Here is a 22,555-nt window from a genome sequence, read left to right on the forward strand (position 1 = left end):
GTGAAGCAGCTCTGCTTTTCCAGAAGCGGCCTCCCTGTGGACGAGCAGCTCAGGCCTGCTGGCTAAGGCAGTGTGTGTGACAGTTCGGAGCTGGATCCTGATGGGCTCAGATGACCCTGCTTGTCGTGTGTTTTGGCTGCCAGCATGGTGGGGCATCTCTTGGAAGGCTGAGAGGAAGTGGTGGGGGGCGCCGAGAATCTGGCTTCTTAGGTTTTGTGTCTTTGGCTTCAGGAGGTTGACGTTGGGGCTATAATCTCCTTGGATCCCCTCTGTCCTCAAGTTGGTTCCATGTGTCCTGTTTCACTTCTTCTCTCTTGATCCTTTTGGCCAATGTGATCTGATGCCACTGTTTTCATTCATTCAGTAAACAACTACTGCGTACCAAGGGGAGGTGCTGGGGACACAAGTGACTAGAACACAGTCCCTGTCCTTCAGGGCCCCCAGCCCAGTGGGAGACTAGACGTGAATTCATGCTGCAGATGAATGGTCAGTTACGGAACTCTGCTCCCAGTTAGCGTGTCCAGCTCTGCTGCCAGCCGTTACCCCCATTCCGAGCCAACGAGAGGAGTAGTAATAGTAGTAATAACAACTTTTAGCTGTTGTTCATTGAGCACTTTCTATGCTTATGTGAGCTCTAGAATGTTATCTGGATTTCTCTTTTATCTTCCTCAAAACTCTAGAAAGGTAGATGATTTTTATATTATGCCCATTTTACAGATAAAGAAACTGAGGTAGAGATGAAATCACTTCTCCAAAGTTATACAAATAGGAAGTAGAGGAACCAAAATTGGAACCCAGAGGCCAGGTCCCGCCACCCGCCCCCCCAACGTGCCCCCCGCAGGGCCTGTTGGTCAGAAGCTGGCATACAGCGTGATTCACCCAAGGTGCATCTTTTCCCGTAACCTTGGGTCACCCCCGAGAGAGACCCGGGCAGGCCTCGCACACCTCAGATTTATAACCCTGGCGCCAGAGGGCCGCATTCAGAAGGCACGCAGTTATAAGGAGAGGTATTTCCTTGAGTCTCCCAGCACAACCTCACCTCTAATCAGCGGCTGCTCCTCCCTCTGCGGGATTAGTCAGCATCCTTTCCCTAGCACTCCCCGAGACGAGAGGGTTCCTCCGCCACATGGCGGCCTATCCTCTACCCTCCCACCCTCCGCTGCTGCAGCACTTTTTCCTCCGTCTTTTCGTTGTCTTGGTGCCAGGTAGACTTTGGAGGGTATCATTAAGGACTGGGATTATAGCACAGGCGTGGCCACAGGGGACAGTGACATCATGACCCCAGCAAGAAAAAGAAGAGAGGTGCACTTCAACGAGTGAAAGCAAATTACTTGGGACTTTTCTTTTTTTTAACAAAACAAAACAAAAACACTTCCCAGGGCTTCCCTGGTGGCGCAGTGGTTGAGAATCCGCCTGCCGATGCAGGGGACGCGGGTTCGGGCCCCGGTCCGGGAGGATCCCGCGTGCCGCGGAGCGGCTGGGCCCGTGAGCCGTGGCCGCTGAGCCTGCGCGTCCGGAGCCTGTGCTCCGCAACGGGAGAGGCCACAACAGTGAGAGGCCTGCGTACCGCAAAAAAAAAAAAAAAAAAAAAAAAACCCCTTCCCAAGGGGTTCCATGACACAGTATATGTGGTGGTTGATGCTGTGAGAACATTGGGGAGGATTTAGCACAGGGACTGTGTGTTTGAGAAATCTGCCGTACTGGGCAGTAAAGGAGACCCACTCACCCTTCCCCTCGCTTGACCAAGGGCAGCGCAGTGAGACCAGCAGCTTGTCCTTCCCGGGTGGTCTAGGGTTGGCCTCCTGTATACTGGCTGCAGACTGTTTCCACGGACAGAGTTGCAGAGAAGGTTCTAGCCAGCCTGGGGTCCCACTCACAGCCCAGGCTGGGTCCCGAGGCCTACTCTTCTAGGTGTCGGATACTCTAGAATGGGAATCCCAACGTGGGGCCCGTGGGTGCTGCAGGGGATGCCTGAAGGCCCTGAAACTCTGGGCAAGACCTTGTGCATTTTCTAAGGAGCAGGAGCGGAGCTTTCTTTATTGGATTCTCGAAAGCATCTGTGACCCACACACAGAAGTTAAGAATCTCTGTGTTATCGCTCCAGGGAGCTTGGGCCAGATAGACATCCCAGCCTGCTGGGGGGTGGCCAGATTCAGCCCTGGCATTCCCTGTGGGCTGACTCCGGGTGGGCACCTGCCCCTCTGATCTTTGGAGATCGCTGCCACGACGCTGTGGTCAGGTTTCCCCCCCTCTACACACAGAGAACGTCACCAATGGCACAGTGCGGGGCACAACAGAGCCGGAACACGAGGAGGTGAGCCGAATGAATGGCTGGCTCAGCTGCAAGGCCCAGGATGAGATGCTAAACTTGGCCTTCACCGTGGGCTCCTTCCTGCTCAGTGCCATCACCCTGCCTCTGGGCATCGTCATGGACAAGTACGGCCCCAGGAAGCTCAGGCTGCTGGGCAGGTCAGTTCCAGGGGTGGGGGTGGGCAGGTGGGACCCCTGGGCTGAGATTCCCCACTGTGGGTAATCCTGGTACCTGCTCTCAGGTGCGCTGTGGAGCTCCCTAAATGCCTGCCCGGGACGGGCTTCCTGCCCCATGGGCAACCAAATCAGTAGCTACTGGGATCCTTGCATTGTGTCGATCTGCATAAAAGGTCACAGGGCTCAGGCCTGCGTGGGAGGGCCTGGAATCGCTTACCATTAAGAACACTGGTTTCCAGTCTTTCTGATCTTAACACCTCCATGGGAAGAAAGAGTTTGAATACATACCTCTAATATAAGCACACGGAGTTGTCAACAATATACACATATATCATTCCTAATGTTCTATGTGCTTTATTTTTTTCTTCCAATTCTATCGGGGTAATAATTGATGTACAGCTTTGTGTAAGACTGAGGTCCAGCATAATGGTCAGACTTACATACATCGTGAAATGAGGACCCCAATAAGTTTAGGGAACATCCACCATCTCATATGGTGTTTTATGTGCCTTATGATACATATACAAAAAAATATAAATTAAAGCGGCTGAGATTTAAAACTATAAAATAGAAAATTATAAAATTTCTAAAATTATAAAATTGTAAAATAGTATTTCCCTACCTCTGGTACCTTAGAGGGTCATCTTATGTACCTCCTGGGATGTGTCCCTGGGCTGTAAAGCTCCAGATGGCCAGTCTCAGGGTCAGTCCACCAAGCAGCTGGCCCTCTCTGGCCAAGGTGTTCCCCACGCCAGTCCCATGGGAAATGAGCATCGTGCAGGGCAGTGGTTTGCAACGAGCGAGGCCTGTAGCCATGAAGGGAATGAGTGCGGGACCAGTTTCATTCATTCTTTGGAGCTTCAGTAGACTTGGTCCCCAGGTTAGAGCCAAGCAGAGGGGATTTGGAAGCTGCCGTTGATCGCCCCTCGCCCGGAGGGGTTCTGTCCGTCCCCTTTTGCTGAGCGGGCGTGGGGGCCTGGGGAATGGATTGTGTCCTCTGTCGCTTCACGGCCGTGGCCCGCTCCAGTCTGGGGAATGGAGGGTGCGGGGCAGCGGTGTGTTTACCAGATCTGGCTTTGCGGCTTGAATTCCAGCTTGACCACCTGCTAGCTAGGAGACCTTGGAGAATTTAGTTTTTGTGTTTGTTTTTTTTTCTAAGTATTTGAATACCTGTTTTTAAAAAAATTTATTTTATTGAAGTATAGTTCATTTACAATGTTGTGCTAATTTCTACTTTACTGTACAGCAAACTGATTCAGTTATACATGTATATACATTCTTTTTCATATTCTTTTCCATTATGGTTAATCACAGGATATTGAATATAGTCCCCTGTGCTATACAGTAGGACCTTGTTGTCTTGTTTCTGATTTCTGGGTTTTATTTTTCTCATCAGTAAAGTGGAGCCAGTTATACCCCGTAGAATTGTTAAATTAAATGAAAGAATGTATGTAAATTTTCTGAAAGCATCTGACACATCACAGATACCTCCAAACAAGCAATATTAACAATAACAATAATAACAATGTACTGTTTCTGTTTCTTTTTAGTGCCTGCTTTGCTGTCTCCTGCTTGCTGATTGCATATGGAGCAAGTAACCCAAACTGTGAGTAAGCGTTTCCTCTACCCTTTTGTCAGGGACTGGGGAGAGAGGGCCCAGAGGTGCCTGTAGGCCCACCTGCTCTAGAAAGCTGGCCTGGTGCTCACTGCCCAAATTAGAGGGACACCTGTTGGGCCTTTACCCAGTGACTTATCTCTGATGGGCGGCTGGACAACCAAATAATGGCCCCAGACAGAGGGTCTGAGAGAAGCTCCCAGGGGGTGAGAAACACCCGTCTCATTGCCGAGCCAGGCCAGTCCCCGACGGCCCCATTGATGCCAACTGGAGAACTAGGCCAGCTGCAGGGGTGTGTGTGGAGGTCATGAGCTGAGCCCCTTGGGGCAGCCCAGGCCAGCATTTTAAAAATGACTTAGAAGCTGCCTGGTCCCTAACCCTGTTCAGGTGGAGCTGATGCTGCAGGGACTTTTAGGACAAACACCAAAATAGGATTTGAGTTTCACCAGAATCCTATCCAGGCTCATCTCCTGACTTTTGGGTACCTGTATTTTTTGTTTCAGTGAAGCAGCTTCTCTAGGCCTCTCCCTTGCTGCTAAGGTTAGTGGAGAAAGGAGGACGGGGATGCACCTTTTGCAAGAGCCCAAGCTCCATAAAATAGGCAAGAGGAGGATGAGGCAGAGGCTGGGCCAGCTCCGCAGGTGTCCGGCACTAACGCCTGATGGCTTGTCAGTCACTCGGCTGCCGTTGGTTCGGAGCCGGCTCGTTACCCGGTGCTGGGTCAGGCCCCGGCCTCCCGGAAGCCCGGCCGTGGTTCCCCGCTTATGAGCTTTCTGCTTCCTTCCAGCCCTCTCTGTGCTCATCTTCATCGCCCTGGCTCTGAATGGCTTTGGCGGGATGTGCATGACATTCACCTCATTAACAGTAAGTACCGGTTTTTTGAGGAAGATCTCTAGTCCAGTCATCTTCTTGTGGATCTGAGGCAGCTTTTATTGGCTTTGATTTCCTAGCTTTCCATTTGCCTGCATCTGCCTGGGTATCCCAAGCAGTAGAGGGTCGTCGGTGGTGAAGCTGTGGCAGCAAAAGCCAGCTTCGGCCTCCCAAGCTGGGGAGGTCCTGCAGGCGGGAAGGAAGGCAGCAGAGCGGGACTCGCCGAGTGGCCCGTCCCCTGCCTCCTGACCATGACTGAGGTGCCAAGGGAGCCAACGCACTCGCCATGTGCCAAGAGGAGGCAGGACACGGGAGAAAAAACCTGCCACCTGCTTTCTTTTCTCGTATTTTCTGTGGCAGCTTTTGCTAACAGTGCAACCTAAAGACACACCTCTCTTGGAATCACCCTGCCCCGAACTGTTGCTTTGTTCAGAATGGAATGAAAAACTCTGGGGAACACATAGGCTGCCTCTCTGCTGGGTTTTCTAAATGCTGGGGCACAGGGAGCCCTTCTGGGGAGGGAGGTCCTCTCTCAGGATGCTGAGCACCCTTTCTGGTAGCACCAGAATGCCACAGAATGCGCTTCTTTTGGAAATGGGCGAGGCTGCAGGAAGGTCCGGGTTAAAAGAAAGTCAAAGAAGGAGGAAGAAGGGAGCTGTCTGCAGGCTCACCTGGTCAGGCAGGTATGCCTTTCAGAGCTGGCCATTGGGAAAGAAGTGAGAATGCTAGCCTTTCAGAGAGATTTCTCTGTCCAGCGGGAAGGTCTGGACTGTCTCAGTTTCCCCTTGAGAAAATATTTATGAAACAGTACCTCCCATCACTATTTATTTGCAGTGCATTCACTTCTGCTTTCTCTTTCCACTAATGAGTCAGGAGTCATGCTGTTGAAGGGCTCTCGTTTAGCTTTGAGGGAGCTCTGGGGACTTGCTGGTCTTCTTGTAAGGAGCTTGGAGAGCTACTGACATCTTTGTGACCCCTTGCCTGCAGGCTGTGAGCCAGAGGCCAGGCCTGGCCCAGTGCCTCTTCTGTTCACTCTTCCTGCGTTTTGCTTTGTTAACTTTGTCCCGGTGGGAAGGATGAAGTGCCTGGGTCTGGGTCCATGGAACTGGAACACTCGGTGGGGTCTGTGTTAGGTGAGAGAGGCTCGGCCCAGGACCGCATATGTGCTGTGCTTGGGGAGTGGGGGACACACACGTATCTGGGAACTCTGGTTGCCTTGCCCCTGGTGGTGGGAAGGAGATTGACTTTGTACTCTTTTGTACATTTTTATTTATTTATTTTTTTAAAGCTACTCTTTCTTTTCTTTTTGATTTTTTTTTTTTTAAAGGAACAGTTATTTATTTTTTTATCGGCTGCATCGGGCCTTGGTTGCCGCGCGCGGGCTTTCTCTAGTTACGGCGAGCGGGGGCTACTCCTCGTTGCGGTGCACGGGCTTCTCATCGAGGTGGCTTCTCTTGTTGTGGAGCACGGGCTCTAGGCGCACAGGCTTCAGTAGTTGCGGCACGTGGCCTCAGTAGTTGTGGTGCACAGGCTTAGTTGCTCTGCAGCATGTGGGATCTTCCCGGACCAGGGGTCAAACCCGTGTCCCCTGCGTTGGCAGGCGGATTCTTAACCACTGCGCCACCAGGGAAGTCCCTATTTTTATTTTTTTAACCAGGTAGATTTATAAAAAATGGATATATCTCCCTCCGTCTCAAATTCCCAGGGGAAAACAAATGTTGAAACTGTAAGAAATATGTTAGAACTGTCAAACGTACACAGATTCCACTAAGTTGTATAAACTGTGAAGCAGGAGCCGTGGTTCTGTTTGTTTTTTGACGGTGTGAACACGACCACCTCTTTCATCAAAATGAAAAATAAAAATCTGGCATCACTCCCATTATCTGAGCCACACTATGCCTATGTGATGGCAGTTCTGAATTTCAGGACAAAAGAAAGAGATGGTCCTTGAGGAGTTTACGCTCTGAAATACAGAAAGATGCTTTATTGTAATAAAGCCTAAGACAAATAGATAAGAACCACCACACCATGAATCCCCTTGAAGAAAGTCTTTAACGGGAATAAAGACACAGACCTACTAGAGAATGGACTTGAGGACACGGGGAGGGAAAAGGGTAAGCTGGGACGAAGTGAGAGAGTGGCATGGACATATATACACTACCAAACGTAAAATAGATAGCTAGTGGGAAGCAGCCGCCTAGCACAGGGAGATCAGGTCGGTTGTTTGTGACCACCTAGAGGGGTGGGAGGGAGGGAGACGCAAGAGGGAAGAGATATGGGGACATATGTATATGTATAGCTGATTCACTTTGTTGTAAAGCAGAAGCTAACACACCATTGTGAAGCAATTATACTCCAATAGAGATGTTTAAAAAAAAAAAAAAAGAAAGAAAGTCTTTAAAATGAGTTCATAGTTATTGTCCAAGAAAACTTTAGGGGAGGCTAGTAGGCTCATAAGGATTCTTTTTCTTTTCTTTTCTTTTTATGATTATAAAACAAAAAGTTAAACGTCACTATTTTGGAAATATAAAATGTGGACTGTAAAATCCTATAAGCCTAACTTCATCAGTTTAGAATGTAACTCTTCATTATGAAAAAAATAAGAAAATCTGGATATACTAATGTTGCTCTTTTTAAAAGAAATACTGTTACAACTTGCCTTTTTCACTTAACAGTGTATCTTTTATGTCTTTTCCTGCCAGTCCTTAGAAATCTACCTGATTATTTTAAGCCATGGAGATTGGCCTCATTATTAAACAGTTCCATGTTATTCTGTAACATAGATGTGCCATAATTTATGTAACCAGCTTCCTGCTAATGGACTTCTGGGTTGGTTTCCAATTTTTCTGATTTATGATGCTGCCGAAGTGAACATCCCTGTACATGTATTTCTGTAAAATAAATTCCTGGAAGTGGGATTGCTGGGCCCCAGGATCAGCGTGTTTTAAATTTTAATATAGATTGTCAGATGGTCTTCCCAAAAGGTTATACACAGATGCTAGCCTTCCAGAATGTCTGAGAGGTTTTCCTCCACACCCCTTCCGATACCGTCATTAATCTTGCAAACATTAGCCAGTCTAATCTGGTGAAAACTGATATACTAGGATTTTAAATTTTTTTCTTTGTTAGTGAGATGGAGCATCTTTTCACCTCTTTTTTGTGATCATTCGTATTTCCTCTGTGATTACTTCTTTGTGCCATTTGTCTTTTTTTACAAGGTTGTTTCTCTCTCTTTTTTGTGTGTGTTTTTGAGCACTCTCTCACATACAAAAACATTAGTTCTCTTTCTGAGGGAGCAAGGGGTCTTACCCTAGGTTTTTTTAGGCCTCTACATGGTGCATGAATAAGATTCAGGAGGCCTGGGCACTCCCTTGAGAGTCTCAGCAAGCAAGCAAATTGTGTGTGTGTGTGTGTGTGTGTGTGTGTGTGTGTGTGTGTGTGTGTCTGTGTGTGTGTGTCTGTGTCTGTGTCTGCAGGCGCACACACGTGCCGTGCAGGTGCATATTTCTAGAGGAGGGTCTGTTGCTTTCATCAGCCTCTAGTAGGTCTGTGTGAAGCCAAACGCACTGCAGCAGGAGTGTTCCTGTTAGCTCTTGGCTCTCCCAGAGGGGAGGTAAAGGCTGCACAGGCCGGATAGTGACCAGGCAAGAAAAGCATCTGATCGTGACCTGAAGCATTTGGTTAGCAGAGGCACCTGTTTAAGGGAGGTTGGTGGCTTGTCCTCTAAGGTCCCCATTCTTGGATCTAGAGCAGAGGTCAGCAAACTGCTGCCCCCAGGACACATCCAGACCACTGCAGGTTTCTGTAAACAAAGTTTTACTGGCACAGAGCCACTCCCACTTGTTTCTTTTGTGCTGTGGCAGCAGAGTGAAGTCGTTTTACAGAGACCACATGGCCTGCAAAAGCTAAAATAGTTACTCCCTGTCCCTTTACAGAAAAAGTGCAACAACCTTTGGTCTAGAGGCACCAAGAAGCTGCTCAATCACAATTCCCTGTTGGAAAGCAGGGGTTGACACCCACCCACCCCCAGCCCCTGCTCACTCCCCTTCTAGTTTCATGGTCCAGCGCCCTCAGCACTTTTTTTTTTTTTTTTAAATTTATTTGTTTTTGGCTGCGTTGGGTCTTTGTTGCTCTGCGCGGGCTTTCTCTAATTGTGGTGAGCGGAAGCTACTCTTCTTTGCGGTGCGCGGCCTTCTCATTGCGGTAGCTTCTCTTGTTGCGGAGCACTGGCTCTAAGCGCCCAGGCTTCAGGAGTTGTGGCTCGCGGGCTCTGGAGCACAGGCTCAGTAGTTGTGGCACAGGGACCTAGTTGCTCCACGGCATGTGGGATCTTCCCGGACCAGGGCTCGAACCTGTGTCCCCTGCATTGTCAGGCAGATTCTTAACCACTGCGCCACAGGGAAGCCCCCTAAGCACTTTTTATGTCATCTGTTTCCTCCTCCCCACGCTGCCCCTGGCCTGAGGGACCTCCTTGGGCATTCCTCTGTCCCGTGAGGCCTGAGATAAGGAGCCTCTCCAGAACAGACCCCGAAAGGGGAATGAGAAGCAGGTCAGTGAGGGCAGGGCTGGAGCTCTTGGGCAATGTTCCTGGGCTGGCTGAGGCTTCTGCTGAGCAGAGCTGAATCTCGTTCTGACACAGCCCAGGCCTTTGAGAAAGCAGAACTGTCAGGATCGGCTCCCGGAGACGCCGAGCTAGCAGCACAACAGTACTTTCTGTTTGGGTCTCCCACCCATGTTCTAATTGCAGTCTTCAGGGTCGCCTTTAGGAGCTTCCTAAATCAAATCTCCTACAACAGCTCTGGGGCCATGGGTAATCACTCTGTAATAACCTGGGAATATGGGGGGAATGTTGCCAGGGAAACCTTAATTGGGGGACTTTCTGAGTCCCAAGGGGTTTTGTGTTGCATGGGCTGTGGTATAAATAGAGATGACCAGAGACAGTGAGCTGCTACCCCCATTGGTGGAGAGGGGGCCCCGAGTTGGCAGAATGCCTTTTCCCCACAGGCCTGTAGACCTCCCTACAGAGCCGGAGAGATGTGTACTCATAGGTGATCCTGTCCCCTAGAGCAGAGACTGGATCCCATGCCAGGCGGGCTGCTTAATGGCTAGAACTGGCTTTCCCAGGTCCCTGCCGCAGAGGGCCCCGGGCAATGCGACGCCCTCAGAGGAGGAGGGTGCGGGTCATTGGTGGTGCAGGGCACCCCCCGAGGTGCCGAGCCTCAGCCTCCCCCCTGGACATCTGGACAGCACACTCTGGTCTGTTTGCTCAAGGCCTCGCATTTGCACAAGTCTTTAACTCGCTTCATTGGCTTGAGGAAAACACCAGCCGGTGGCGGAGGTGGAATCTCTGGGCCGCCATCCGATGATCCGATGATCCGGGGCCGGGGTTGCTTAGAGATGGGAACAGATGCCGCAACTAGTGTTGTGAACATGTCATTTCCACTTCATTCCTCTGACCCCTGTCGGTGTGGGTGAGACGGGGAGTTCTGAGCTGAAACCCTCCCCGAAAAGTGATGACAGAATGTTGCCAGGCTCCTTAATGAAAATTTCTCTGTGGGCTTTTTCCCTATTTGATTCATTGCAGTCTTACTTTGAACCCGAGGAAGAAGTGATCCCACGGCAGTTGGGATCCGGGTTTGAAGAGAAATAAATATCCCTCTTCAAACACCTGAGAGAAGGGGAGGGAGAGGATTCAGGGTACAACAGTGAAGCAAATGCCCCCTGGGGGTGTGGGGGGGAGTTTAGCCTTCCTGCTCAGGCCAGGAGAGGGTCCCCAAGGCACCCCACGTGGCCCAGGTGCCAGGTGAGCCAGCCCTGCCTCTGTGTTTCTGTTCTGAGCCCTGAGAAGCCAGAGCGGTCAGCTGATCACCATTGGCTTGGGAAAAATTCACCCATCCCAGTGCTCCACATTCCGAAGGCGCCCCAGCACGTGACTCGTTCATGGGTGGACAGAACGTGTAGTGGGGACACCGGGGATGGACCTGGCTGGGAAAGCGGATGAGGTGACTGGGGGTGTGGAGCCCCTCTCCCCACCCCTTCAGCAGTGGAGCGGAAAGGTGACCACAAGGACCTTCTCCGGGCAGTGTGTGCTTGCAGCTGTTGGCTGTGAAGGGTTAGAAAAGAGCCCGGCTTTGCCGAGTCCGCTTGTCCAGACTGGTACCTGGATCCCGGCCTGTTCAGGTTGCACAGAGCTCTGCCTGTGTACCACCGCCACCTGAGGACAAGGCTCACCTCTGCAAGGGGCCTGAGGGCCAGAACGCCAGCCCCTCGCCCACCCGGGGCGGCGTGCGGCTGCTCCCTGAGGACCAGGGGGAGCCCCTAGCTGGTGGGCTGGGGAGATCACTGATTTGCAAAGCCGGTGCCAGGTGGCTACACAGTGGCTCTTCTGTCCCGCCTGCTAGCAAGCCCCAGGCCTGAGTTGGGGGCCCCTGGAGAGAGAGACATCTTAAAGAGGGTCCTCCACGGAGGACAGCCCACCCTCACCGTGCTGGAGCCTGGGCTTCTGGTGATTCTCATCCAGTAGCAGCGCTCTGCGGCCAGCACTCCAGGGGAGGGGCCATCTGCAGCTGCTGTTTTCCCCTCCGGGAAGGTCACACAGCATGTTTACAGTGCAGCCCAGGGGCTGAGAGAATGAGTCACCACCAGCTCACGCAGGGATGGCCTCCCCATGTGAGCCAGGCCAGCACGAAGGGCCGGTTCTGCCTGGCTGAGCCCTCTCCAGCCCTAGTCCTCCCCGAGGCAGCAGGGGTGGTGGTGGGAAGCACCCAGAGCCCGGGAGGGGGCCTGCGCCCCCCACCTTCAAGTGCAGTTGTGAGCCCAGGGTCAGGAAGCCGCCCCTGCTGAGTGGTTTCCCCACATCTGTCATTGCAGTTCAGCTACAGCTTTCTACTTGGCAGAAGACATGGTTCCTCCCCCTCCGCCCGACCCTCAAGCCGGTACTAGGGCACTCTGCTCAGTACTTAGCCACCACTCACTCTATCACCAGGGCTTCTGAGTGGCCATTATGTGCAGCTGAGGTCAGGCAGAGGCAGAAGGAGAGAGGAGGGAAGGAGGGAGGGAGGGAAGGAGGGAGGGAGGGAGGGAGGGTCATGCGGACACCAGTGGGGGAGGAGACCCAGACAAGAAGATGAAACGAGAGAGTCTGTAGCCAAATGCAAGCCCACCTGACAGTGTGGCCCTGGACTGTGGGGAGGTCGGCCGAGGAAGGTCAAGGGGAGAGAAGGAGACAGGTTGGTCTGAAAGGAGCATCGGAAAGGATATAAGAAATCTCTAGTGGGGAGAGCAAACAGAATGCTTAATGAGGGACGCAGAGAGGTGTGAGAGGTGAGGTTAATTGCCTTGGTCCCTCAGATCAAGTGTGTACCCCTCAAGGGCCATGTGAGTTTTCCAAGACACAGAGTAACCCAGTGGCTATGCACGTAAGCTTGACCTGCTTTGAATTCCAAATTTGACCCTTACCAGCTTTGGAGGGGAGTCCCTTGACTTTTCTAATCCTAAAGTTTTGTATCATTAAGTGAGGGTAATAAGTGACACCTGGGACTTCCCTGGTGGCGCAGTCGTTAAGAATCTTCCTACCAATGTGGGGGACACAGGTTCGAGCCCTGGTCTGGGAAGATCCCACGTGCTGCGGAGCAGCTAAGCCCACGTGCCATAACTACTGAGCCCACGAGCCACACTACTGAAGCTCACGCACCTAGAGCCCGTGCTCTGCAACAAAGAGAAGCCATTGCAATGAGAAGCCCGTGCACCGCAACGAAGAGTAGCCCCCGCTCGCTGCAACCAGAGAAAGCCTGCGCGCAGCAACGAAGACCCAACACAGCCAAAAATCAATAAATAAATAAGTTTATTTTTTTTAAAAGGTGACACTTACCTGGTAAGGATGTTTTGAGGGCTTTTAGGATAATAATAGTTGATATTATAATAATAATAATGCTATTATATGATTTAGTATATTAACATAACTATGTTACATTATTATATAACTTAATAATAAGGAAAAATCCTCTGATCCCAGCTGCTCCTAGGCACAGCAAATGGGGGAAATTTCCTCTGGCAGGCATGACAGCTTTGGGAGGAAGGGAAGGAAGTAGCTTAAAGGATAAAACACAATTAGTATTAACATATGAAAAAGAATTAATGCCCCCAGGAAAACCTTCTGTCTCCTGTGCTTGCTATTTTGTGACCGCACATTGACTACTGCCAGGATGTTTATGCTTTGGGTTTCGCTGGTCAGGGTCATCCTTGATACTGTTTTCAGAGAGATTTCATCTGACACAAATGTTAGGCAGTCCCTAAAAGCTGAAACAGACTTTGACTACCTATTTAAGCACTTATATTGGTGAAAAAAAAAAAAAAAAACCCACCACGAACTAAGAAGTTAAAGGACAAACTAGGAAAACATACCTACAGTATATGGACAAACAGTGAGGGTCTTTAATATATAAAGAGCCTATGCCAAATCAATATGAACAAATTAAAATCCTCATAGGAAGAAAGGACAATAGGAATATAAATGAGGAATATAAATGACTGATTTTAAAAACCATAGAAAAAATGTTTAAAGTCATTAACTATCAATAAATGTTAAGTTTTTTCTATTTCAATTGGTGTAAGTTTTCTGGAAGGCAGTTTGGCACAGAGTATCACAAAAACTTTAAAATGTGTATTCCCTTTTGCCAAGTGATTCTACTTTTGGGAATTTACCTTAAGGAAATCATAGCTATATGCATGTATGTTTATCTTCAAGAATGTTCATTAAAATGTTATTTATGATAAAAATTAAAAAGGCTCTGAGAACATCAGAGAAATGGTTGCATAAATTATAGACCATCCAGAAGAGGAAATACCGGACAGTTGTTACAAATTATGTTGAAAATGAATACTAAATTACAAAATATTTATAATATATCAAGTAAAAAGGAAAAAGTTTATAAAATATGTAGCATATGATCCCAGCTTGGTTACAAAGCTGTAGGTATTTCTGAGAAAAAGATTGAAAGGAAATGTATCAAAATGGTAACGTGGCTATATCAGGGGAATTTTTATTTCATTCTTTATGTGTACTTTGTTCCAGATGTTTTACAGTGGACACACATTGCTCTTCTAATCAGGAAAAATAATCGTAATTTAAATACAAGATGTACATGTTGGTAAGAAGGCTGCATAGTGTGGTTTGCCCTGAGGCTCTGTACACCCTAGGAATGGCCCTGCTGACTAAAATAACGTGTTAGGGAGGAGAATTTTCAGGGTGTTGCAAAGAGTGTTCCAGGCAGGGAGAGGCAGGGAAGCAAGGAGGGCAGCTGGAAGGTTACTGCCCATTTCCAGGCATGAGGGCAAGTGTCCCATCCAGGACCAGATGTCAAGTCAGTCTCCTCTCCCAGCTTCCTGTTTTTGCCTGTCCTGGATCCAGTTCTGGGGAGAAGACTCCAGAAGATGAGGTCAGAGTTGCCCACTAGCCCCGAGCCCCTGTTGTTCTGTTCTAGCTTGGGTTAGGGTAGAAAGAAAAGGGCTACCTAGCAAGCAGTCTGCTCTTCAGAAGTATCCCCTCGCCCTGTCAAAAAGTTGGGGACACTCTTTCTACCCAGAGGTGACTGCTGCAACAAAAGTGTTTCCTGGCTTCACTGCACCGAGTGGCTCTTGTCCTCCACCTGCTCTTCTGGTTGGGTTCTAAGCCCTCTTTGACCCCTTTCTTCCTCCACATGCCCTGGCTGGAGTGGCATCCCAGGCTAGAACAGTTTCCTCTTTCCATACCAGCAGAGCTAATCTTTGCATTCTCCCTGGGACAGACAGATGTGGCCCCAGAAATGCCTGAGGCTGCCTTGCTGGAGTAGCCAGCACGGCACAGCCCAAATATGTGAGCTCAGAAACCGAGGCATGTCCTCTGAGCCACAGCATACCTGGGCGGCAGGTGTGCAAAGAGTAAGGTTGTGCACCTTTAGTGCTCACTTGGATGTGCCTGGGCACCCATGAGCACGTCACATGGCCTCTGTCTTTGGCTGGGGGAGTTTCCATACGCTCCTTATCTCCCTCTGACCCTCTCTGAGAAGCCTGAGTTGACACAGGGGGCTGGAAGAAGAGCTCTTTGTGTGCTGGGGATTCTTCAGGTAGGCTGGAGAGCCACCCTGGCTTCATGCCATAGGGTGGCTTTGTTGGCCATACGCTATAGATTTATTCATGTTCCTTTTAAATCCTGGGATCCCCAAACATCTCAAGTCTCTTATTCACGTTTTTTTTTTTTTTTCTTAACAGTGGTATTGAGACATAATTCACATACCATACAATTTACCTAAAGTATACAATTCAGTGGGTTTTAGTTTATTTATAGAGTTACACAGTCATCACCAGAATCAATCATATCACCCCAAATCACATCTCTGAACCCATTGGCATTTCTTCCTGTTCCTCCCAGCTTCTTCTACCCCAGCCCTAGGCAATCCCTAATCTATTCTCTATCTCTATGGATTTGCCTATTCTGGACATTTCATATGAATGGAATCATACAGTTTTGTGCTCTTTCATGACTGGTTTCTTTCACTTGGCATGCTGTTTTCAGGGTTTATCCATGTTGTATTGATAGCACGTATCGGTACTTCATTTGTTTTTGTGGCTGAATAATATTCCATTGTGTGAATATACCACATTTTGCTTATCCAGGCATTGATGGGCATGGAGGTTGTTTCCACTTTTCATATATTATAAAGAATGGGGACTTCCCTGGCAGGCCAGTGGTTAAGACTCTGCGCTTCCACTGCAGGGAGTGTGGGTTCAATCCCTGGTCGGGGAACTGAGATCCTGCATGCCACAAGGTGCAGCCAAAAAAAAACCAAAAAACACTGCTATAAACATTCATGTACACATGGGCATATATTTTCATCCCTCTTGGGTATATATATACCTAGGAGTGAAATTTCTGGGTCATATGGTAGCTCTGTGTTTAATTGAGGAACTGCCAGAGTGTTTTCCAAAGTGGCTGTGTACCATTTTACATTCCTACCAGTAGTGTAGGAGGGTTCTGATTCCTCTGTATCAGCACCAACATTTGTTATTATGTGTTGTGTTGTTTATTATTATTATTATTATAACCACCCTAGGGGGTATGAAGCGGTATCTCATTGTAGTTTTAATTTGCATTTCTCTATGATTAATGATATTGAGTATCTTTTCATACGGTTATTGGCCATTTGTATGTCTTCTTTGGAGAAATGTCTATTCAGAAATGTCTATTTGCCCATTTTTTTAAATAAGTTTATCTTATTTTATTATTATCATTATTATTTTTTGGCTGCGTTGGGTCTTCATTGCTGCACGCAGGCCTTCTCTAGTTGCGGTGAGCAGGGGCTACTCTTCATTATGGTGCGCGGGCTTCTCCTTGCGGTGGCTTCTTTTGTTGCGGAGCACGGGCTCTAGGCGCGCGGGCTTCAGGAGCTGTAGCACGCAGGTTTCAGTAGTTGTGGCGCATGGGCTTCAGTAGTTGTGGTGCGCAGGCTCAGTAGTTGTGGCTCACAGGCTTAGTTGCTCCGCGGCATGTGGGATCTTCCTGGACCAGGGATCGAACCCGTGTCACCTGCATTGGCAGGAGGATTCTTAACCACTGTGCCACCAGGGAAGCCCTATTTGCCCATTTTAAAAATGGTTATATATGGTTTTTTTTACAGAGTTGTCGGAGTTATTTATATACTGCAGATACAGGTGCCCTATCAGATAGATGATTTGTACAAATTTTCTCTCTTCTGTGCGTCTGTTTGTTTTCTTGATGGTGTCTTTGAAGCACATTTTAAATTTTGATGATGCCCCTTCTTCACTTTTAATTGTGGTCAAAACAGGCAGAAGTGATGAGGGGCAGGTAGATAAACACGTTCAAACCGCCTCCGTTCAGCAACAGCAGATTAGCTTGCGGGCAGCCATCGCGTGGTCCGTGTTTGATAAAACCCCAAAATGATTCCAGACAAAGAGGGAGGGGAACATATATTAGGTCCGTATAAGCACCTGAGTTCGGTGAAACAGGTTGGCAGATCCAGGGAGCGATTCTCAATGCCAGGGACCTTGTGGGTGTGGCTGGGAAATCTTCACCGCGCGGTACAAGCTCCCCTGAGGTTAGCAAGAGCAGCCGAGACTGCCGTTTGAGGAGGATGCACTTTGCCCAATGTCTGTTCGGATCCATGACCGAGTTGCCATATTATACCATGTCTGGATTTGTATGGAATCGCTGGGGGTTGTTTTAGCTTCGCAGTCGTGTCGGACGGGCCCAGAACAAGCTGCTGTGAGATGGGAAGGGTGGCCTCACAGGGAAGAGAGCCTGAGCCTCTCTTGCCGTTGCTCTTTCCGGATGGAAAAGGGCAAAGTCCTCCTCGGACCTAGAAATTCAGACGCAGGACTTCCAGGCCAGCCAGCCTCCTCGTCCGCCCTGGGGGCTGTAGACTTCTGATTGGCACCTTCCAGAGACCTACTCTTCTCAGAACCAAAAGCAGCCTTTGCTGACATCTGGTCCTTTTGGGACACTGATATTTTTATTTATAAAATGATGATCTCATCCTCAAATAGATTCTTACTTCTAACAGGCCTGCTCCCTTTGAGGGTTGCCTCAGGCTCCCAGCTGGGCTTGCCGCCATCTCCTTGTAAGCCTGCAAAGGCGGAAGGACCTGGCTGGTGCCGGAGCTTGCCAGCCAGGAAGTCTACCAGCTCTGTCTTCAGGTGCAGAGTCTGAGTTCTGTATTACTCTCTTCCCCTTCCTTTATCAACCTCAGTCTGGGAAGAAAAAAACGTTCAATTAGCTGCCGTTACCCCTGGACTGAGGCCCCCGTGAACTACACAGGGAGGAGAGCAGATAGGAAATGGTGCCTGAGGACGCCGTGATTCTTCCGTCCCCTATTTCATCCGTCCCCCGTCTGCTCTCTCAGCAGAAGCCGCCTTTGCTTCTTTTCTTTCAGCTGCCCAACATGTTCGGTGACCTTCGGTCCACGTTTATTGCCTTGATGATCGGATCCTACGCCTCCTCAGCAGTCACCTTTCCAGGAGTCAAGGTGAGGGCGTACACTAGTGTCTGAGCAGAGGCCTCTTTTAAGGCTCCTTCGGCGCTCCCAGAAGAGGGAAGTCATTGTGGGCGCTGGGGGCCCCCCCCTTCCCCCAAGCCCCACCTCGGGGGAGGATGCACCCTGGGCACCGTGGAGGTGAGAAAAGAAAGCTGCTGGGCCGGGGGTGGGGGAGGGGTGGGGGGTGGGGAAATCCAAGCAGATCGCTGCAAGGCGTGACTGAAGGCTGCCTTTGCGTTTCAGGGCTGGGGACAGAAAGGGGGTGAGTGTCCCCAGTCCTGAGTCTAACTCTAGTCCCCCCCACCCCCAGGTCTGTTGTTGCTGGGCTGTATTGCTCCCCACTGCCAGGGCGCTGGTTGGTTCAGCCAAGTTGGTTCAGCTGTTTCCCTCCCAGGCAGGATTCTGAGCCCGTGGAAGTCACACAGGGTCAGGATGGAGCAAACACCTCACTGTTCATCAGTCCCCGTTCCTGCTCCAAATCCTGTTGCTCCTGAAAGGGCTTCAGAAGGGGCTTCTCCCTTCTGTGGCACCAGCACCAAGTAAATCCCCTTTCCTGAGAGGTCCAAAGCGGAGAGGCCATAGGGCAAGAGGAGGAGGAGTCACAGGAGGCATGGGCCAGGGACTCCCCTGGGGGTCCAGTGGTGAAGACTCCACGCTTCCGCTGCAGGGGGCACGGGTTCGATCCCTGGTCGGGGAACTAAGATCCTGCATGCCGCACGGCGCGGCCAGAAAACAAAACAAAAAGACATGGGCCGGCCACCTGGGCATCGAGGTGCTTGGAGGGGCTGGGGCCAGACATCGGTGGATTTTTAGGGATCCTCAAGTTCCTGGAGGTGCAGAGGAGCCTACAGGCTCCCTCTCCTCCTCTTCTCCGTGTCTAACTGCTGGTCCCCTCCCTGGGTAGCTGGTCCGCTGTCTGCCACTACTCTGGGGACTCTTGTGCTGGAAATCAGTGGCAGTGATGACATTAACAGCCTTTGCCGGCTTCTCACCTGTCAGGCCCTGTCCTGCGCCCTCTACCCGCTTGGCCCCCACCTCGACACCACGAGGGTACATGCCAGTGTCACACCCATTTCACAGAGGAGCAAAGCGAGACTTCAGACTGTCCATTCCTTGAGTATTTTTTTGGCACCTACTATGTGTATGCTTCAAGGGACTAGAGAAACATCAGTGGACAAGGCTGGAGGTCCCTCTCAGGGAGCTGGCCTAATAACAGATGAGGAAATGAATCAAGAAGTCAAAAATCTCAGCCCGGGCTGTTCACTGTGAGCCAGTGATGTGACAGTGGTGGGTGGTCTGGGAGGGCCTCTCCAAGGAGATGACATTTGGTCCCAGCTGGAGGCATTTGGTCCAGGGCGAGCTAAGATGATTGGAATGCAGGTGCCTGACGACCAAACACCCAGGCTGATGGGGCCATGCCTCCCCTCGCAGCTGAGTGCAGGGAGAGCCGGACCGCTGGGTGCCCCTGCCCGCCGCCCGCTCCGGCTTCCCTCTGCTAACTCTGCCCTCTGCCCTGCCCTGACTCCAGCCGCTACCCCGTTGTGCCTCTCAGGTCATCTACGACTTCGGTGCCTCCTTCATCGTCATCCTCGTGGTCTGGGCCGGCTGCTCCGGGCTGGTTTTCCTCAACTGCTTCTTTAACTGGCCCCTGGAGCCCTTCCCGGGCCCGGAGGACATGGACTACACGTAAGTGGACGTGCGGTCTGCTCCCACCCCTGCGCCGGCTGGGGGCCCTGGCAGCGCCACACACACTCTCCTGTGGCCTCCAGGGTGAAGATCAAGTTCAGCTGGCTGGGCTTTGACCACAAGATCACTGGGAAGCAGTTCTACAAGCAGGTGACCACGGTCGGGCGCCGCCTCAGCGTGGGCAGCTCCATGCGGAGCGCCAAGGAGCAGGCGGCACTGCAGGAGGGCCACAAGCTGTGCCTGTCCACCGTCGACCTGGAGGTCAAGTGCCAGCCCGATGCCGCAGGTACCCGCGTGCGGCCCCCACCTCCCAAGCCTGCCTGAACCGTCAGCAGGGGCTTCTGAACCCACACCCGCACCCCGGCAACAAGGAGGGGGTGGCCAGTCCAGATGTGGAAGCTGCAGCCCCCTTGGGGGGACCAGAGCCCGCTGAGGGCTTTGTGGCTACTGTCTCCCTTAATCCCCATTTCATCCCCAAAGGGCCGGTGGCACCATCCAGCCTGCCTTACAGACGAAGGGTCAGCGAGGGTGAGGGACTCGCGCGGCTCGTTTCGTACGGCTGGCTGACCTAACTCCTGCATCCAGCTGTCCACCTAATCCAGCGTGATTTGGTCGGCAGAGCAGGGCTCTCAGCCCCACGCGCCCAGCCCCTGGGTGGCGGGTGGGCCGTGGCCACGGCGGCACCGCCCGCTTCTCCCTGAGCGCCCGCTTCTCCCCGCAGCGGCCCCCTCGTTCATGCAGAGCGTGTTCAGCCCCACCCTGCTGCTCAGCCTGGTCACCATGTGCGTCACTCAGCTGCGCCTCATCTTCTACATGGGCGCCATGAACAACATCCTCCAGTTCCTGGTCAGCGGTGACCAGGACGTAGGTAGGTGGCCTCCGGGCCCCAGGGCGCAGCCCCTGAGCGGTGGTCACTCCTGCCCGCCTGAGGTTAAGCCTACTGCCCTGCTGCCTGGAGGGTGTTGGGCTGGGCTGGACCAGCAGGGCCATGAGATGGCAGAATCCAAGGGCCTGATTGTGTGTCAGGGCCATTTCATCACAGCCAAGCCCAACTGTCCTTTCATGTCCCCGTCAGAGTTTCCCGGTGTAGGAGGGAGGAGAGGACTAAAATAACTACGTGTGTTTGGGTTGTGGGAATGTTTTTTGTTGCCTGAGGGGGGTGGTTGATGTGTGTGTGTGTGTGTGTGTGTGTGTGTGTGTGTGTGTGCGCGTGTGCGTGCTTGCTTGCAAATGTGTGTGTGTGCGTGTGTGTGTTTGCTTGCAAATGTGTGTGTGTGCGTGTGTGTTTGCTTGCAAATGTGTGTGTGTGCGCATGTGTGTGTGTGTGCTTGCGTGCGTGCGTGTGTGTGTGTGTGTTTGCTTGCAAATGAAAACACTGCCCAGAACACGGTACTCCACCTGAGAGCTTGTTGAAAGACTATCAGTCAAACCCAACGCCAAGAATTCTCCGGGAAACCGCAGCGGTGCCACGTGGAGAGGCTGGGGGCCGAGATGGGGGCTGGGCGACTGTGGCTGGAGACTGGGGCTCCTGGGCCTGCACCGGATCTGTGCCCTGAACTGGGGAGCAGAGCCAGGTGGAGCCTTCCTTGTGGGTAATCCAGTCCAGGCTTGTTACTTCTGGTAAAGAGAACTGATAACCGAACCCCCCTGCCACTTTTCCAAAAGGACACACAAGCTGATCAGAAGTTTTGAGTCTACAAAGAAAGTCAGTACTTCCTCAGGGCCTGAGCTGAGTCAGCTTTAGCTTACCCCTAAGCAGGACAAAGACATTCTGGTAAATCCTTTTTATTGGCTGTCTCATTGGTGTGCAACTTTGGGGTTGGTTGTCCCCCCCGGGAAGATCTGCTAGGCACTGTAAGTGTTTAAACAGGATGAGAAACCCAGCCTTAACAAAAGGGGAAGGTGACAAAGAGGCACAGATAATGCAGGTTCTACTCCCAAAATGGGTGTTCGGACATGAAGCAATGTGGAAAAACCCTATCATGCGCCCTCGCAAAAATGTGTAGCAAACACAAAGATAAGAAGAAAAGTAACCTGTTTAGCTTTGTTTCGTCCAATGATATTCCCCTATATTTCTACCACAGGAACCCTTTTATTATGTAACATTCATTAAAATCTGGGTGCCACGCTTTGGGGAGAGATGACCTATCGTGTCTATTGTAAACCCTGAGGCCCAGACAGGTGGAGACTCTTGACGGGTACAGAGAAGGGCCCTCACTGGCCCTTGGAAGGCAAATCTCCCTGCTGCTGAGTCATGGCCTTTTACTCTCTGAGAACTCTTGTGCTGCCCAAGAGGCATTTTTTCCATCTGTTTCCCGCATTCAAAAAGTCAGTTTCAAGAAGCAGAGGAAGTTGGGCCAGGAAATTCGGTCTGCAGCTGACAGGGCATTGGTTTTCCCCAGCCTGCTCCCGTGAGCAGCTGTGCCTGACATCACACACGCACACACGCACACACACACGCACACGTCTGGCTATCAGGGTCAGGGGGCCAGTAGGTGGCCGGGAGACCAGCGCTGGCTAGTGAGATAACTTGGGCTGTGTGTGGGGTGGATTCTTTGCCCTCGGAGGGAACAAGGGCAGCGAGGCCCAGGTTCTGCGGGGTCTTCTGCACCCACGCCCCTTCCCCGTCACGGTCCCCCGCAAACACCACAGGCCTGATTCGCCAGCCCACCTCTGATGAGGCACCAGCTGCACACGAGTGAGGCCCCAGCCGGCAGGAAAATGTCCGCAGACGCCCGCTGGGCACTCTTGAGAGTCGGGGCTTGGTGGGAAGTGGCGTGTGAGCTGGGCCCAGAGCTAGCCTGCCTCTGCGCCCCATCCCCCTGGAACAACTTCTGGCATTTCTGCTGCTGACCTCACTCCTCTCTGC

General features: G+C 51.2%; 1 protein-coding gene across 7 annotated transcripts in view; it reads left to right on the plus strand.

The window, feature by feature from the left end:
• SLC43A2 (solute carrier family 43 member 2) overlaps window positions 1–22,555 on the plus strand; it is a 38,235-nt gene that overhangs the window by 7,504 nt on the left and 8,176 nt on the right. For 6 of the 7 annotated variants that reach the window (XM_059049044.2, XM_067021965.1, XM_067021961.1 and 3 more), the window contains 7 exons: window positions 2,262–2,469; window positions 4,038–4,093; window positions 4,890–4,966; window positions 17,899–17,991; window positions 19,553–19,686; window positions 19,770–19,972; window positions 20,408–20,554. In XM_059049044.2, coding sequence (XP_058905027.1) covers window positions 2,262–2,469; window positions 4,038–4,093; window positions 4,890–4,966; window positions 17,899–17,991; window positions 19,553–19,686; window positions 19,770–19,972; window positions 20,408–20,554 — 918 coding nt within the window. The remainder of the gene's footprint in view (window positions 1–2,261; window positions 2,470–4,037; window positions 4,094–4,889; window positions 4,967–17,898; window positions 17,992–19,552; window positions 19,687–19,769; window positions 19,973–20,407; window positions 20,555–22,555) is intronic. The other variant, XM_067021963.1, reaches the window with a different exon arrangement.

Source organism: Kogia breviceps, chromosome 19 (genome assembly GCF_026419965.1).
Source record: "Kogia breviceps isolate mKogBre1 chromosome 19, mKogBre1 haplotype 1, whole genome shotgun sequence".
Classification (NCBI taxonomy): domain Eukaryota; kingdom Metazoa; phylum Chordata; class Mammalia; order Artiodactyla; family Physeteridae; genus Kogia; species Kogia breviceps.